Consider the following 16,614-nt stretch of genomic DNA (forward strand, 5'->3'; position numbering starts at 1 on the left):
ACAAAACAATAGTTTACTTACTGCAAGGTATTGTGTTTCAATGACCATTTGTCATACAACAACAATAATAAATACAGATGAGAATAAACAGATAATTCAGCCTCAAAGAGAAAAACAATGAACAAGAAAGCGAAACAAGAAACCTAAACAGTAGCACACAGGAATATTAAATTTTCCTTAAATGTTTTAAGAAATTAAAAAAGGACAAAAAATACAAAAAAAAAATGTGTCTATAAAACTATCATGACAGTCTGTAAGCCGTCAAATATGGGCCATATTCACCTGAAGTCAAAGCACTGCCTTCTCCTAGAAGGAACATATATAGGTGTAAACTTAAAGAGATCCAACTTTAGCCCTTTATGGAATGCAGATACATCCACCCTCAGTTACCTTCCAAATAACCACCCCAGGCCATACAGAGCCAATGAGTAACGACATCTCTTGGTTTTGGGCTCTATCTACATGTTAACCTTGACATCTCAGCTATGTGTGACTGAGAAAGAGAGAAGGGAGGAGGCAAGTGTTCCAGTATAGGAAATTAAGGAGAATTAATTGTACCCAAGGTGCGAATATTATGTTCCTAGCTCAAAGGAAAAGCTTTAGAGATCACTTTGGCTTAGAGATCCTCTTCAAACTGAGTATATAAATGAAGCCAGTGGGCTGAGCTTCCATTTGCTTCAATTCCATTTGAATTCATGAAGTTGGAAGAAAGCTGTATGTAGTTTTTGTGGACATCCCCCCCGGATGTTTAAATGTAAAACACTTAATCTTAAAATGGCCATATTATCATACTAGTACTTCACCAGCCCTTCAACCACTCCCCAACACTTAAAATCTTTCCCCAATAGCATGAGGCATCTGCTGGAATAATTATACTAAGAGTTCCTCTTCAAACAAGTATTTCAATAACTAATCAGGGAATGTAATTGAAGGAATATACTTCCGAAAATATAGAAAAGTATAAAACAGAAGACAAACTTTTACATGAATTTTCCAACTTCTTTCTGTATCTCACCCTGATGAAAACTTGATGAACAAGTTCACTATTCTAGAAAAGGCACAAAGTTGTTTATAAATATTCTTTCTTCAGCTACTATTCATGATACGTTTTTGAGGACCAACAAAATTACAGAATTTTAGGGGGTAACGGATCAAAAGTACTCATCTGCCCTCCAATAGTACCTCACACAAGACTCGAAGATCTATAAAACACTATTTTCAAACAGGCTTATAGTTGGACTTAAGTGGAAAGAGATCTACAGTTAGAGATGTCAACTGGTCATGTCACATAAATATGACAGCCTGTCAGTGAAGGACTGTCACTGTCATAGGCTGTCATAGGACACAAAAGGAGTGTCACTGATCTCGAAGTAGGGCCATCAGAAAGCTGCAGATCAAGACATCTTTCATTTGGCAAAATGGGGAAATAAATTAGAAAAATGCACGTCCAGGTTACTGTTATCACATCAAATGGCCAGAGAAAGATATCCTATGACAAGAAAGATCGGCAGAAAACATACTTAAAGGAAAACATGGGATCCAGGAAGGCTGAATCTTGGTAATTGTTACTAAACTGCTGCTTTGTGCCCTGCTCCAGTAGTATAAACCACCATTAGAAAACCACCACATTAGGGTTCTTCATGAGGCTCACTGGGACTTTCAACTGAGAGTATTAAAGCAGCACTATGCATGCAGGGCAGGGCTTAAGATTCACACTAACTAGATACATCATTTTGATCAGTTATAACTATAACTCACCTACCACTATACAGTAATACTTTTAGATTGTATCTCTCACTGAGTCCTTGCTATGTCACAAAAATTATAAATATTTTATTATAAAAGTTAGTCTAGAAGAAAGATACATTGTATACAATCAGGTAAAATCATATACCAGTTTTTAGTACCAAGCACTTTTAAATGTTTCTGAAACGTTTGATTTTCAGATGTTCAAGAATAAGAACTCAATAAGTTATGGGTAATTGAATTTTTATTATATTTTGAACATGAAAGAAACACAAAAAGACACCCTCAAATTTAAACAATATGTACACTTCGTTCTAACAAAAAACTGGTGTTAGGTTAAAAATCAGAGATACAGAGTTTGGAAAATAAAGATTATGACAACATTTAAAAAAATGGTACATGGTTCATATAATTTTAGAATTTTCTACTAAATTTAATTATCAGAATTTCCATCTGGTTTTCCATGTCTAACTTTATTCCTGCCTGTACACCCACATGCACACTCTATCTCCACCCCACAGGCAGCTCTAATCTTCAGTAGGAGCTGTTATCCCTTTGCATCTTAACGCTGCCCTCATTCAGCCTGCCTGCATCACTGCTTTCATCATCAAAGCCGGACATGGCTGACCCACTCCCTGCTTTAAGCCATGGGATCTCAACAGGACAGAGACTGGCCTCCTTTGGCCCCACCTCTGGCTGTCTTTTGGTGATAGTAAGGCTCTCACAACCTTTCTCTCAAGGCCTCTTACCACAGCTCACTTGATGGAGTGTTTAGTTCTTCCTGACTCTAGATTAAGCAAGTGTAAAAACCCATGAGGTGGTGCCTCATTAACCTAGGATTCTGAGGTCTTTATGTCATGGGTTGTTTGATAACCTGTGCAGATAATAACAAGGAAAAACACCGTAACATTAATAGAACTGGCTGTTACTGCTTCACAGGAACAAAGCTGCCCTCTGATTCTAGGGCTGAATGGAGCCTGAATGTTACATTTGATGCTAAGCAACTCACCAATATGTACCTTTATTTCTCTAAAGACGGTGCCACAGAAATGGCCCCTCAGTTTCCCGATTAAATCCTAAATGTGGTCAAACGCTTGTTTATCTAATAACTGATCTAATTTTTTTTCTTCAACCGAGCGTGTTTTTGACTTTAGGTCTGTTCTTGCCTTTGTGGATTAGAAATGGAGTATTTTTCAGCCAAAGGGCATAAAGAAAGTGGAGGGAAAAACCCTGCAATATGACTGATTTTCTATATTCCTTTAAAAAAAAAACTTCCCCTGAGTTTACATGTGAATATCAATTCTTCATAAAAGTGCCTGAATTAAGAGATGAGAATGAAATGTGATAAGATAGGAAAACTTGTTCATTTATAAACATAAGAGATATTCAACCCTAACTAAAATAACAATAATAATAATAATAAGTGATTCAACAGCACAGTTACATACACTTTCAGTGAAGTTTCAGCATTCCATTCTGAGCTCCTAGCACCAGGTAAACATAAATCGCAGGGAGAAATATGCCATGTTTAGCACTAGAAGCAGCATCACAATTCATTAGCAGATTACGGCCAGGTAAATAAATATTACAACATAAAATGTACTGGTGATGAAATTGCAATAAAGTAACATAAGTGAGGTTTTATATATATATGTATGTATTTTTTACTGGGAAGCCCAGTTGTAAACATTCAAATTAAACTACTGTGCACCCTCCCTCATCCAACCATACAAACAAAAATCATCTTTTGGCTATAAAATCATGAATAATTTGTACTCTATGGCTCTTTTGTCTTGGTAGTTTTTTTTCAGAGAAAGAAATGAGCTGTGTTAAGGAGCTTCACTGCTTTCTCCATCTTGAATACCTGCCAGTTCTGGAACCTCATTCATCCTCAGAACCTCTGCATAGAGCAAATAATTTTGTAGGCTCCTTGGAAGTGGTAACTGACGAATAAAACTGTCAGATCGTAGGTGTTCTGGTTTTAGACTGGACCGAATTTCCAAACGACAAAGATGGGTTAGGGATGGGATAGAGGCTGGAGAAACAAACAAAAAAAGCACAGTGAAAATTTTTCAACAGAAAGAAACAATAGTACCTTAAAGTAAATGACTTTTATTCTTTTTCCCATCTCTGTGTAATAAAAGAGAAGTGATATGTTGCTTAGAATTACTCTGAAAGAAGACTACTTTGAGCCAGGATGACTACAATAAAATTTATTTATTTATTCTTTTCTACAGTGTTCACCTGGCTCCTCTCCCTCCAGTTGTTGGTCATATATTCGAAATCAGTACCCCAGAGCCACAAACACTCAATGTTCAAATTCTAAATATCTGACAATCCCAGCTGGCACTTAAGAAACGGATGAACTAACTTCAGAAATGATGGAAGCTCACAGTAGCAAATGCGTCATCCCTTTTAGTCTGTTCCACTACAAATGGTTTCCACACCTAACACATCAAGTGAATTGATGTGTAGCCTGCAAGTTTTCCTGTTTTTATCCATGACAGAATGAAATTTTAAAATTGGCACCCAGAAAAAGGGCTCATTTATTAAGTGCCTTCTATGCCATATGCCCACGTCCTTCACACATCTCTTTTTATCTTCATTAACCCTATGAGGTACGTTATCATATGAAAACAGAAGGTTATAAAGAGGTTTAAGAAATTTTCAAGTCATAGAGCTAGGTAAGTGGTAGAGAAAGGATTCAAACTCAGACCCACTTGACCCCAAAGTCTCTGGTGTGTGTGTATTTGCCAAAGCCAAGCAGCCAAAAGCTAGTTACCAATTAAAGGATAATCCACATGCACACAATTAAGAACCACATGACCGCAGTTTCATTTTCCAAGATGAAGAGTGTTAACTAAAGAGATTAATGTCCATGAAAACTGAGAGTACTATAACAGCTAGTGCTTTAATGTGAAACAAAGTTAAAGCCTTTTGTTAGTACAAGAAATCTTTTATAAATCCTTGTGAAATATAACAACGATTACCAGACTAGGATCAGAGCACTATCAAGTACTATCAAGAGCACAGCTCATACCAGACCAGCTAGTCTGATTCCAAGCCTAGGGTTCTTTAAACTCCAATACCCATGGGGCCTGAGACAAATTAATTCTCTAACATCTTCATTATCTTCCAAACCACTGATATGAAATTATCAGTGGTTTTAGTTTATTTGCTCAAACTCGTGTTTCAAAATGCCAAATAAGAAAACAAAACAGTTACCTGATTTTGTGCATAAAACCTAAGTCTAAGAAAAGATGGGCATTTTCTTAAAGCATGAGTCACAAATTCCGTATTATAAATATTTAATAATAAGATTGCAGTATCTATAGTATACTGCACATTTATTTCTAAAGTGTTTTCATGCCCATATCTTGTTTAAATTTTACCCTTTTCTGAAAACTTCAAGGAGATGCCATTGTTCTCACTTGAAAGACAGGAAAACACAGGTAAAGGGTATCCTGGAGGAATTAGCAGGGACACATATGGAGAACTTGCCTAAACCGCAAATGCCAGTTTTCCAAAGGTGTAAATAGGTTGACTATGTTCAACTATCAAGTATAAGGAAGCCGTCTCACCCAGTAAGGCTAGGAGCAATAACTGGTCAGTTAATAGTCACCTTAAAGCAGATGACCAAAACCAGACATACTTTAACCATTCTAATTTAAAATGTATACATGAACCACATTCATAATGCATCACCTATGGTTTGCAGTTTCACTTTCAAGTTATAGCATTGAATTTAAAGATGTGTGAAGCAAGGAGAGTCCATATTTTTACAATTTTTTTCATATCTTTCAGTTGTCTCACCTATATTTAATCCAACATCCATTTCTGTTCAGTGCTCATCTTATCAAGTCTTTTTAAAGCAGTCAATGTTGCTTTAATAGAAACAATGATTATCTTCTCACACTCATAATTCATTGGTTTACGCAATTTGGAATTATTTAGCTACAATAATATGAACAAATGTAATAAATGTTTCAGAAGTAAGCATAACTGCTTCCTGGTAAGCACACACGTCAGCTGGTAGGGACAAATGTACGCTGGCATTCTAGAGAGGAGCCTACCCCCTGCAAACATTGAGCATGCTGACAGGCACAGTCAGAGGGGACTGATGGGGAAAGTGACAAGAATGGTTAACCCAGTGTGTGTGTGTTAAAGTGACACTGGTTAAGAGAATTTCTATGTATACTCAGCTAGAGTTTAACGTCTGTTAAATGGAATCCTTTCATTCTGCACATTCATGTTAATCTGGATCCTTATTACACACCCAGGAGGAAGATAAAGGGTGGCTGTGACACCTGCAGGACAGCTGCTCACTAGGGATAAGGGATCCTTAATGCTGCTCCAGCTCCTCTGACTGGACAAACTATAGTGGCTTAAAACTCTCCCAGCTGACTGGCTGCCCCAAAGCCTCCTGCAGAGAGCTCCTACCTTTAAAGCTTAATACATCATTTGCTTATGTTTATATGTGTGTGGAAGTTTAACCACTGATGAACAAGCCAAATTGGACGAGCACACACATTTGTTAAGGGAAGCTTAAGTGACTTGTCCACTGCACATCAACAACATAGCTGTTGCTAACTAGATCTAAATGATTTGATTTCAAGTCTAGTGTTCTTTAAACTGTGATATGCCCAAAATAATTCTCTAACATCTTCTAAACCCCTGAAACTATCATATGTTTCAGAAGATCTTTCCATTTAATAATGAAAAAAGAAGGAGTACAGGTACTTCAGATATTCGTTCAAATTTTAATTGACCATTTTGGTTTTCCTTCTGATAGCACAATAGATCACTGGCCTAATGAACAATTAGAGGTAAGAACTGTGTTCAACTGAACTGAGGGAGCCTTTCATGTGTAGATTATTAACACAGACAATAATATGGCTGTTCGTGCCATTTTAGTTTAATATGCTAGTGAACATCAAGGGAATTTTATAACCATAAATGCAATATCTCAAAGCACATAAAATTCCTATGAACATTTTAGTGATGCATAGTATTTCCAGATGTGTTGCCATTAGGCTAAAAGATCAAGCCATGCCTTGAATTTATAATATGAAAAAGCCACAGAAGCTGTATATAAAACATACTTTCATGAAAACTTGTTAAAATTCGATTTTAATTTGTTAAATAAATCTCTATGTTCTTGGATTATGGCACTGACCGTAGCCTAGAAAATAATATGTGAAACCATGCTACACTTTTCTGATCTGATCATTTTCTAGTTAGTATGTTAAATCCATACTATTATCTACAGATAATGTTATCTATAGCTCTATGTTACCTATAAACCTATTATCATATAAGTAGCCTTTAACTTTTCCTCCCTATATATAATTCTTCAATTTTGTTCAGTTTGTCATGTATGTACTGGCAGAACAATCAAAATACAAGCTATGTGTTATATAAGTTTTTATTAAAATCAAAAGCAGACACAATGATCAAAATAATCCCCAAAATTCTTAATTCATTATGCTTATTAATACCTATTTTACTATAGCCCAAAACTACATCTATGTCATACACACCCACTACATTTTCCACAACCATTCATCTCTAGCCTGCCCTCATGATAATGTTTAAATGATCTATCTGCCTGGACTATATTTCTCTGGTTCCTTTACATTGTTTTCCATATCAAATATATTCAATTGACTTCCAAGCCATCTACTACCATTTATATTTTCATTATTGATATACTGTCTTTCTAGTTGGCTTCCATCTTTTGTTCCAATTTTTCTTAATTTACTTGTATAGTAAATTATACCACTTTCCCACTGATTTCTCCTTTAGAGAAAAACAAAAAAAAACAACTACTTGAGGACTCTGAAAAATAAATAATACACAGACTAAGGCATGAGGTCAAAACTTGAAGAATGACCAGAACAGCAGCAATGAACAGAATAAACAGAAAAAGCACCATCTAGTAATAAGACCTGTGCTGTAGTTGAGGACCCACCATTAAGTAGGTGTGTTAGCTTGAACAAGTCATTTAAATACTCTGACCTTCAGTTTCACCTCTATAAAAAAGCATAATGCCTCATGTATAAAATGGCATAATGACACCTTCCCGCATCAAAAGCTTGTTAATGAGGTTCAAATTAGAATACATTTGCAAAAGCATTTTATAATGTGTAAAATACCACACAAATCCTAGGCACTATCGAATCTAGTGATTTGTAAATATTCAATTGCACATTCAATTAGTAAAAAGTCTTTGAGCACAGAACTCCAATGTATGTATATTGATTTACATATAAATTACATGTATACTATTAAACTAGTATTATTTATACTATAAAATAATACAAAATTAAGAGTATAAGCGAAAATGAATAAGATATGTATTTTAAATAACTTCATTTCTTCATTAAAAGTATAAAACCCCTTTAAATACTAATATTTTAATAAGAACAAAGTGATTGACTAAACTTTATTAATTTAATTCTTAGTGATTTGGCAATTCCAAGTGTTGGTGCTAGGTCCAGTTTATTTTGATACTTGGATTTTATAAAGGCTGACGTAGCTGAAAAAATCTTACAAAAGCATGTGGATCTAAATTGAAGAAGTACATTGTAGCTCAGCTGAACTAAATCAGGATTCTAGTCTATCCCATCTATCAATTAGGAAAAGGTTTTTATCAAAATTCATCTAGTAAATTTCTATTTGTCCTGGTATCAGTTTATAAGCTAATTAGAAAGTTTTACATTTTTATTAAATGCATTCAAAACCCAGGGAAACTATTTCCAAGTATTTTAAGTATGACAATATAAGAGTTTTTCTAGGTATCACATCATGTTTTTGGCAAGAGAATCACATAACAATAGAAATATTTCCCAGTTTCAATTTTCAAAATCATCTTCACATAGCAAAAGTTTTCAGAAAGCATTACTTTCTCACTGTTAATTTATCATCTTTTCCTTAGATCAACACAATTTTTAGATAATATGTGCTAGGCTAAATATATTAGAACTGATAGCCATTGATCGGCAAGGAAAAAAAGATCAAGAAAATTGGAACAGCTGTGTTTTCATAAAGGAAAAGCATATAATTCATCTTTAAGTTCAAGGGCTCTTTAATATATCATGCCACAAGATAATGAGGAAACCTCTGGATATATAAACAATAACTATAGTCACTCCCATCTCATTATAAAGTACTACAAAGATTCTAATATATTTTAAAAGTCATGTTTTAAAAAATTATTCACAATTCTGGTTTCAGGTCTTTCCCTGTATTAGCCTATTACTAACAATGCAATAAACTCACTTCATACGTGATGTTATCTCTATTACCTTACACTTAGAGAAAAGGCAGCCACTCTCCATCAGTGGTCATTCTTACACAGTTTTTCCCAAAAAATATCATTCTGTTAAGTAAGTCATTACTGTTGCAAATATAGTCATGCGCCACAGAAGGACCTTCTGGTCAACTATGGACCACATACACAATGATGATCCCAAAAGATTACAATGGAGCTGAAAATTTTCTATCACCTAGTGACATAGAAGCCATCATAAAATCACAGGGCAATTAATTTCTTATTAAGTGTAGTGTAACCTAAGTGTATAAAGCTAGTTTGTAAGTCTATAGTAGTGTACAGTAATGTCCTAGGCCCTCAGCAGTGGGACAGCAACCTGCAGACTACCCAGTGAGGGCTTGTCTAGCTTGATGTTGGGTCTGAAGATCAGTGTCAGTAGAGCAGAAGTCTCTTCCAGTTTTCTTCTTTTTGCCCAGCTGGGGAAAATACAACCTAAATACCTTTTTCTGACCAAGAAGAAGCAAAATGTACAAAGTCAAAATAGTGCCACTAAGAGCTGAGTTTTTACGGCTTGGAACCGTAATCCTTTCAGCCAGACTTCTCTTTGCCTCAAATAAAAAGTGGTTTTGTGAGCTTAAAAAAAAAAAAATTTTTTTCCCCTTTGGCATAAAATAAGGTTGTGCCCTAACTCCCATTTTTTTAACAAGTAAATTAATGATATGTGATCAATTGAGCAAGATATATGCTCTTGCTAAAGAAAACAGAAAAATAAGTATTCTTTTAAAAACTAATATATTTTATTACCTTAAACTAGAAATGGCTTGAGTAGACACTTGGAATGCTAGGTAAGTATATCCAGAAAGGATTACAGACCAACTATTCCTAAACTTAAGTTTTGTTTCTGTAACTACCAATCTCACAAAATAAATTATCACATGTGATTACCCTGGCATACTTACTACAAATGGTTTATCTTGAAAGGTACATGAGAAAAAAGCATTGCCCAAAACTAGCAGCATTGCTCAAAGTTTCAAAGGAAACTTTGGCTTAAACTACAGACACTTGCTCAGCCCACCATATTTAGGAAGGAGTCCTCATTATGTTCCTTAAGTTACACAATGGAATACTTACCCTACCTCAGATCTACCTTTATTTTTCATTTTTTTTTTTTTGCTCCTACTTCTAAGATCAACTGTCTCAATATACTTCTCAGCTCACCTTGAAACACAAAATAGCTGCACTCTGATACTTCTTAGATAGTGTAATTTCAAACCCATTGGTACCTACTACTATTAAAAATTGAGTTAAGAGATACAATATTTAGAGAGAACTGCTCAAAGGTCACAGAGGCCATCCATTCTCTAGAAATTCTAAAATCTAGCCCTTGCTCAAGTAACAGAAACAGTAACATGAGTACCTGAGCCACACTGCACTGACTACTTAAGAACTGTTGAAACTTTTACTGAATTGCACTTTGGTATGATATCAACAGTCCACACTGAAGACTGGTAAAAGAAAAGTCCCAAAAAACCAAGAGGCTACCGGAATATTGTCTAGGAAGCTGTAACAGCATCCAGGAGTATCTGTATTTCTGAGCAACAATTTGTTTTATCTTATGAACCCTCTCACCTAGTGTCAACGACTAGAGTTCAGAGCCAAACTCACAGCCTATCCAAAGAATCAAATTACCATTGCTCTGCTTTCCCTGACTCCATTTTATATCATCCCCACCTTTATTTTTCTTTTCCTTCCACTTTTAACTTTCGTTTTACTGTTCTGTGATAATATATATGTATAAATGGTTTTAAATCCTTTTTAGAATGAAGCAGGGGAACACTGGAATAAAAAGATCAAGATAGTTTCCTAGGACCCTTTTAGGATCCTTTGTAGGCTCCAGATTCACTTAACACTCTGGATAGAATTCTATATTTGATCATTAAAGGTTCAGGATGAACTAAAGCCAAGTGGTTTTATACATAAGAATTTAATTACTTAGACTTGATCTTGGCCAGGTGACGAGGAGTTGGCAAATTTTTTGATTAAAACTACTGCTGTGTAGTTGAGCTGATGGTTGCTGATGTTTCTAAGAGGTTATGTATAAGGCACATGATTAAAAGATTGTTACTAAAATTGAAACCACTCAGTAAATTTTACTTGGTATACATTTCCTTCCTGATGCAAAAAACTTTTTGGAGACAAATCTGACTCAATGATTAAAAGATGAGCAGTAAAGGATAAATGGTTATTTTTTTTATATATATATAAACAACCATGGCAAGTTGCTACTTCCTTAGTAAGGAAAAAGGTAAGGGAAGGAGAATTTTGACCAAGTACATGGCATCTCCAGGACTTGAAAACAGCTTAAAAAAAAATATATTTTTTTTAAGTATTTCCCTAAGGATAGACACCACATACTTAATGGAACTTAAAAGTATTTCCCTAAGGATAGACACCACATACTTAATGGAACTTGGAAGCTGAGAATTATCTAAGGGCTTACTAACAGTGGCAGAGGTTCAAGAAGTAGCTTTTCAAAATATCTGAAAGAAATATATTGACAAGGCAGCAGTTGTTAATACCATGATAAGTTATTGGAAAGCAGGACTCTCATATGTAGAGAGGTAATCAAAGAGTTGTCCTTCTGGGTTTATTCTCATTGGTGTTAAAACCCTGGTCACACTTCTGCTTAGTAGAGATCGTGCCCCTCAAAATCCAGGTAAAGGAGGGAGTCCAGATGACCAACATGCATAAATACAGCGTTCTGAAAACTGAAGAGAAAAAGGGTACCCAAGAGAGCCTTGGATCATAGAAAGGAAGAGAATCCTAACTCCATTTGAAACTCAGGCAACTGAGTTTTCCTCCCAGTCTTACTCAAATTCCAGCATTGTAAGGGTTCCTACTATCTACAGAAGCGGAAACACTGGGCAATACACTGAGAGACCAATGTAAGTAGGAGGAAGAACACGAGCTTCTCCTAAATAGTTTGCAATAAGAACAAAGTTAAAAAGCCTTCCCTAGACAGAACAACACCAAGAGTCACTGTGGATCAGGATTTCTCAACTCTGGCACTCTACTGACATTTGAAGCCAGATAATTCTTTGCTGTGGGAGGCTGTCTTGTGCCTTGTAAGATGTTGAGTAGCATCGCTGGCCTCTAGCCCCTAGAAAGCAGTAGCATCGCATCCCTACCAGCTGTGACAACCAAAATGCGTTTGCAGACATTGCCAAATGTCACCATGGGGGCAAAATCACCCCCACTGAACACCACTGTGATGGATGAAACAAATAACAAACAGCTGCTAGGGTTAACCCACTCTCTTTGCAAATAACACTCTCAAACCACTTCACTTCCTGAACCAGGAAACAAGGAGAAAGGATCACAAGAATTTGTAGGAAAAATGACAAGTTCAATTTTGGATATGTCAAGATGTGGGATTCCAAATGGAGACATCTAATAGGCAGTTGGATATATGGCACTGGAACCAAGAAAAGAGGTCTTGGCTAGAGAAATAGACCAGAAAAGTATTAGCTACATTAATACCTCTGAGGAAGGTTTCTGCAAATCTTCAGCCAAAATAAAATCCTCTTAAGAGATGATGATTATTACTCTACGCAAGCTCTACCTAGTGCCTAATTAAACAAGAAGCCCTTGATGGATTTAGTCTACTGCAGAGTAATGTACTCATGCACAATTTTTACCTTCATCTGGACAAACTTGCCATATGTTAAGGTCTTCAGAGTAAACTCTCACATATCTTTACTAATTGATACACTGCAATAATTTTCCCATTTGGCATATGTTCCCTCTTCTGACTCTTTGTTCCCAAATCCATTGTTCCATATTCTATCTGTTCTGAATAGATATTTGTTCTCTACCGCTGCAGATACATAATTAGTAAAAGATGCAATTCTCAACATTAAGAATTACAGGCAGTGAGTTTTCCAACATTATCATTAAAGAAATTCTATACTAGAAGGCTCAGAGACTTCAAACAGATTACTTTTCTTCAACAGAAACCTCTCTAACAGTTTGAATACACCTCAGTTCAAGAGCATATTTTCCTGAATGTCTGTTTTTGATTGAGAAAATTTACTTAAATGTAATTTTCCAAGAAATTAGAAGACATTTCTACATATGCATAAGATCACTTGTTACAAACCTATTCAAAATATTTTACGAAGAGTTACATTTCATTTAAAAATAGCAATGAAGAACAATTTTCCTAACTTAAGACATATAATCTGGTTAACCAAACATACTCAAAGCCAAATAAATCTAAATAATTAAATAGGAATATTTGGCACATATTATGCTTAGTTTAAACCAAGTTCCTTATGTAAAACCTTCCCCCAGTGTGTGTTGTTTAATTTTTTCAACTAGCTTAAGAAATTTTTTTTAAGTGAGGGTAAGTTGAAAAAAAATTTTAGAACAGTCATTTAAAATATCAATCAAATGAAACAAAAATATCAATCAATTCACAGCATTTTCACCCAGCTCACCTCCACAGTTATATCATACCAACAGACTGGCATATATTCAATGAGGACAGGTATAAAGGATGGAAATATTTCGTTTTAAAGATAATAAAATATTACAAACATAAATCCACACACACTCCAAAAAGGAAAATTAAGTTTAGCATTTTTCTGACTACAAATTAAATATTCAATAAGCAGATTTTTAGGACCCACTTTTGTTTATATATAATAGTTATTAAAAATAAAAGGATATCATTAAATAAAAATACCAATAAACATCTGCTTTTTTTAATATGCTCCTTAGGCTAAACTTATAAAGTCAGATATAATTTTTATTAAAGGAAATTACTATCCCTCTTCCCCACAATCCCATCCTTTCCTTACAGAAGAAAATGCAAATTATGTCCAACTTGACATGAGTTTCCCAATGAATCTTTTCATTTAAAATTACAACACAGCTAGAGAAGCAAGAAGGAAAAGTAGTGAAGTGTGTTTAAAAATCATTCTTTCTTACCAATATGTTGTTGTACAGTCCAAGAGGAGTTTGAAGCACGAGTAGAGAGCATCTTTTCAACAGTTGGCGGAAGTCTCTTCCAATTAGTAAACTCCAAAGTGAAGATAAGGGTGTCACTGCTGACTGAGTCAATCCTATATTAGCAAGATATTAACATGTCATTAGATACAAAATATGCCAAGGGTTCATCCTGGAAACAAAACACCACATACCTGTTCTTACAAAATCTTAGTGAGGAAGGTAGACAAAACTGGGGCACAGAAAGCATTTATGTGACTGAATGCATGTTCATTCATAATAATGGATATGAATAATCAGCTACAGGTTCCCACTGAATTGACTGTGTGTAGCTGTCCAAGAGATGACAAAAGGAAGTTCTACTCTCAAAGAGAGTAGGAACTTTCCTTGCTATAGGAGACAGAACCAGTATTCCCAGTGGATCTGCCATTATCTCCTCCCAATTGGACCAACTTGCCAAATGCAGATTGGCCGTCCTTACAGACACATAATTTAATAATCCTAAAAGGCAAACACCCCAAGCTGTTCCTAAACTGAGAGTGCAAGAGAGATGACTTGTTCTGCCCAACTCCCAGGGATGTATAGCTGTTCTCCTCTTCTCCATTATAGATTCAGCCCCAAAGGATACATCAGAATAAAATTCATCTTTAAGGACTGAAAGAAGAGGTTCCAGACAAATAGTTCTTCCTCCATTCCTTCAAAATAATATCATATTCCCTACCAACCCTGCTCTCTACAATGAGAGTAATATTTAATATATAACCTGCCAATTGCAGGGGACTATTTGTAAAAATAATATAGTATTATAGTAAACATACTTTTAATATCATAAAATGTTATATAAATAATTGATATTACTAGTACTGATTCGAAAACTAAACATTATTACATTTTAAGGAGGTATCAAAACATTATACACATAAAAGTTAGCCAAAGCTTAAAGAGAACTCTAAATCCTAACAAGATTACCCATCCCATACTCAGTTAGATACCCCCCTACCATCACAATGTTTCAAGAAAAATAAAATTATTAGGGCCTCTGGTAATTACTACAAACACAAAAATTCTTCTCAAGCTCACCTTTTTGGAGATATTACTGAGCAACAAGAAGGAAAAGAAATAGAAGGAAAGGAAATAAACTGAATAATACTCTAAACTTATCATCTCAAAGACAACTTATTTCTGGTAATTCAAAGTCTCCTTGAAATGACTGATTACACATATGAAAATCACTTCCCAAATTCTTAATTCTCCAATATGCAAACATACAAGAAAGAACTTAAAGTGTAGCACAAATGCCTTGGTTAAACATTTTACTTTTCAGTCAGCTCTCAGTGAAATCACAACTTACCACAAAATACTGAAAATAAATGAAATGATAAAATATATTCAAAAATAAACAATCTCCTTGACTTTCTAGGAGTCCCCCACCAAAGGTTACTTGGTTCTGGTTCATTATTTCTTTTTTAATGGTTTCACTTTTCTGCCTTAATGTGCTTTAGGTCTTACTGTGACCAAACACAAAGTCATTTTTATGCAGTTATCTGAACATACACATGAGAAGTAAATCTGTTTGCACAGCTTTAGTTAATATAATGGTGAGTTTATTTTACCAACACTGATAACGCCACTAAAAATGTACTGTTACTATATTACATTGACCATTACATTGTACAGAACAGTTGTACAATCATAAACAAGTGACAGTTAGTCAACTAAATGCACAAATGACATTTATGTTCTATTATTCTCCTATTACACGGGGTCCAGGGGAGCAGGAGAGGACTTAATCTTGCATTTAAAGTTGAAAAATATTTCAACTTTTGTGGATTATACCGTGACAGGCAATTATTCAACCGGATACATTTTTAAGACAAAGACAAGCAATACCTAGGAAAGACATTTATAATTTATATGACAAAGATTAAGCAATGGACTTACATGTGATATAAATAAGAAATAACCAAAATCCACTTTAACAACATATTAGAATTTTTATAGGAGAATTTTTCTTATAACAGCTCTTTGAATGTAAATTTGATCAAAGAAGGCAAAACATTTATCACATTCAGTGTAAACACTGGCTTTACCCATTCAATAAAAGATCAGTGAACAAAAATTTGACCATGTTAAGCATTTTCATTGTAAAGTGAAAATTTCCATGCTATTTTTTCTAATGAATATAAAGTGACTAACATTACTCCTTAGGAGTAAAATATATGCAATTGGCATTCTCAATTCAGAAAGCTGGAAGTTTTACAACTTACTGCAAAATAATTTATAGTTTACTAGTTCTTAACTCTTTTCTATTCCAACATATCCAATAAATACAGCACATATACAGTGCCTTATTACCAAAAAAATGCTCAACTATTTACACCTAGAGGAGTTGGGGAGCTGTATCAGATCTGGAGAAAGGAGGGTGTATTTTGCAAAGTCTTCTAAAAGAATAAAGCTAAATAAATCCCACTTCCTACCAGTAGTCTATTTAGTGGCTGGGGAGGAAAGGAAAAGAGGCAATGTTTAATATTTTTTTTCCCTGTTTAGGATTTTCCTAATTTAAGAGCAGGAAAAAGCAATAAAAG

General features: G+C 34.8%; 1 protein-coding gene across 5 annotated transcripts in view; it reads right to left on the reverse strand.

Moving 5' to 3' along the window:
* Window positions 1-16,614, reverse strand: part of ASB3 (ankyrin repeat and SOCS box containing 3) — a 135,724-nt gene that overhangs the window by 48,067 nt on the left and 71,043 nt on the right. For 3 of the 5 annotated variants that reach the window (XR_006734704.1, XR_006734703.1, XM_045549597.1), the window contains exon 9: window positions 14,012-14,145. Coding sequence is in view for 3 of the 5 variants with exons in the window: in XM_045549597.1 (XP_045405553.1) it covers window positions 14,012-14,145 (134 nt within the window). In the remaining 2 variants the exon portion in view is untranslated. Of the gene's footprint in view, window positions 1-1,972; window positions 3,782-14,011; window positions 14,146-16,614 lie in introns of those variants that run through there. The other 2 variants (XM_045549598.1, XM_045549596.1) reach the window with 1 other exon arrangement.

This window comes from Lemur catta, chromosome 4 (assembly GCF_020740605.2).
Source record: "Lemur catta isolate mLemCat1 chromosome 4, mLemCat1.pri, whole genome shotgun sequence".
In the NCBI taxonomy this organism is placed as follows: Eukaryota; Metazoa; Chordata; class Mammalia; order Primates; family Lemuridae; genus Lemur; species Lemur catta.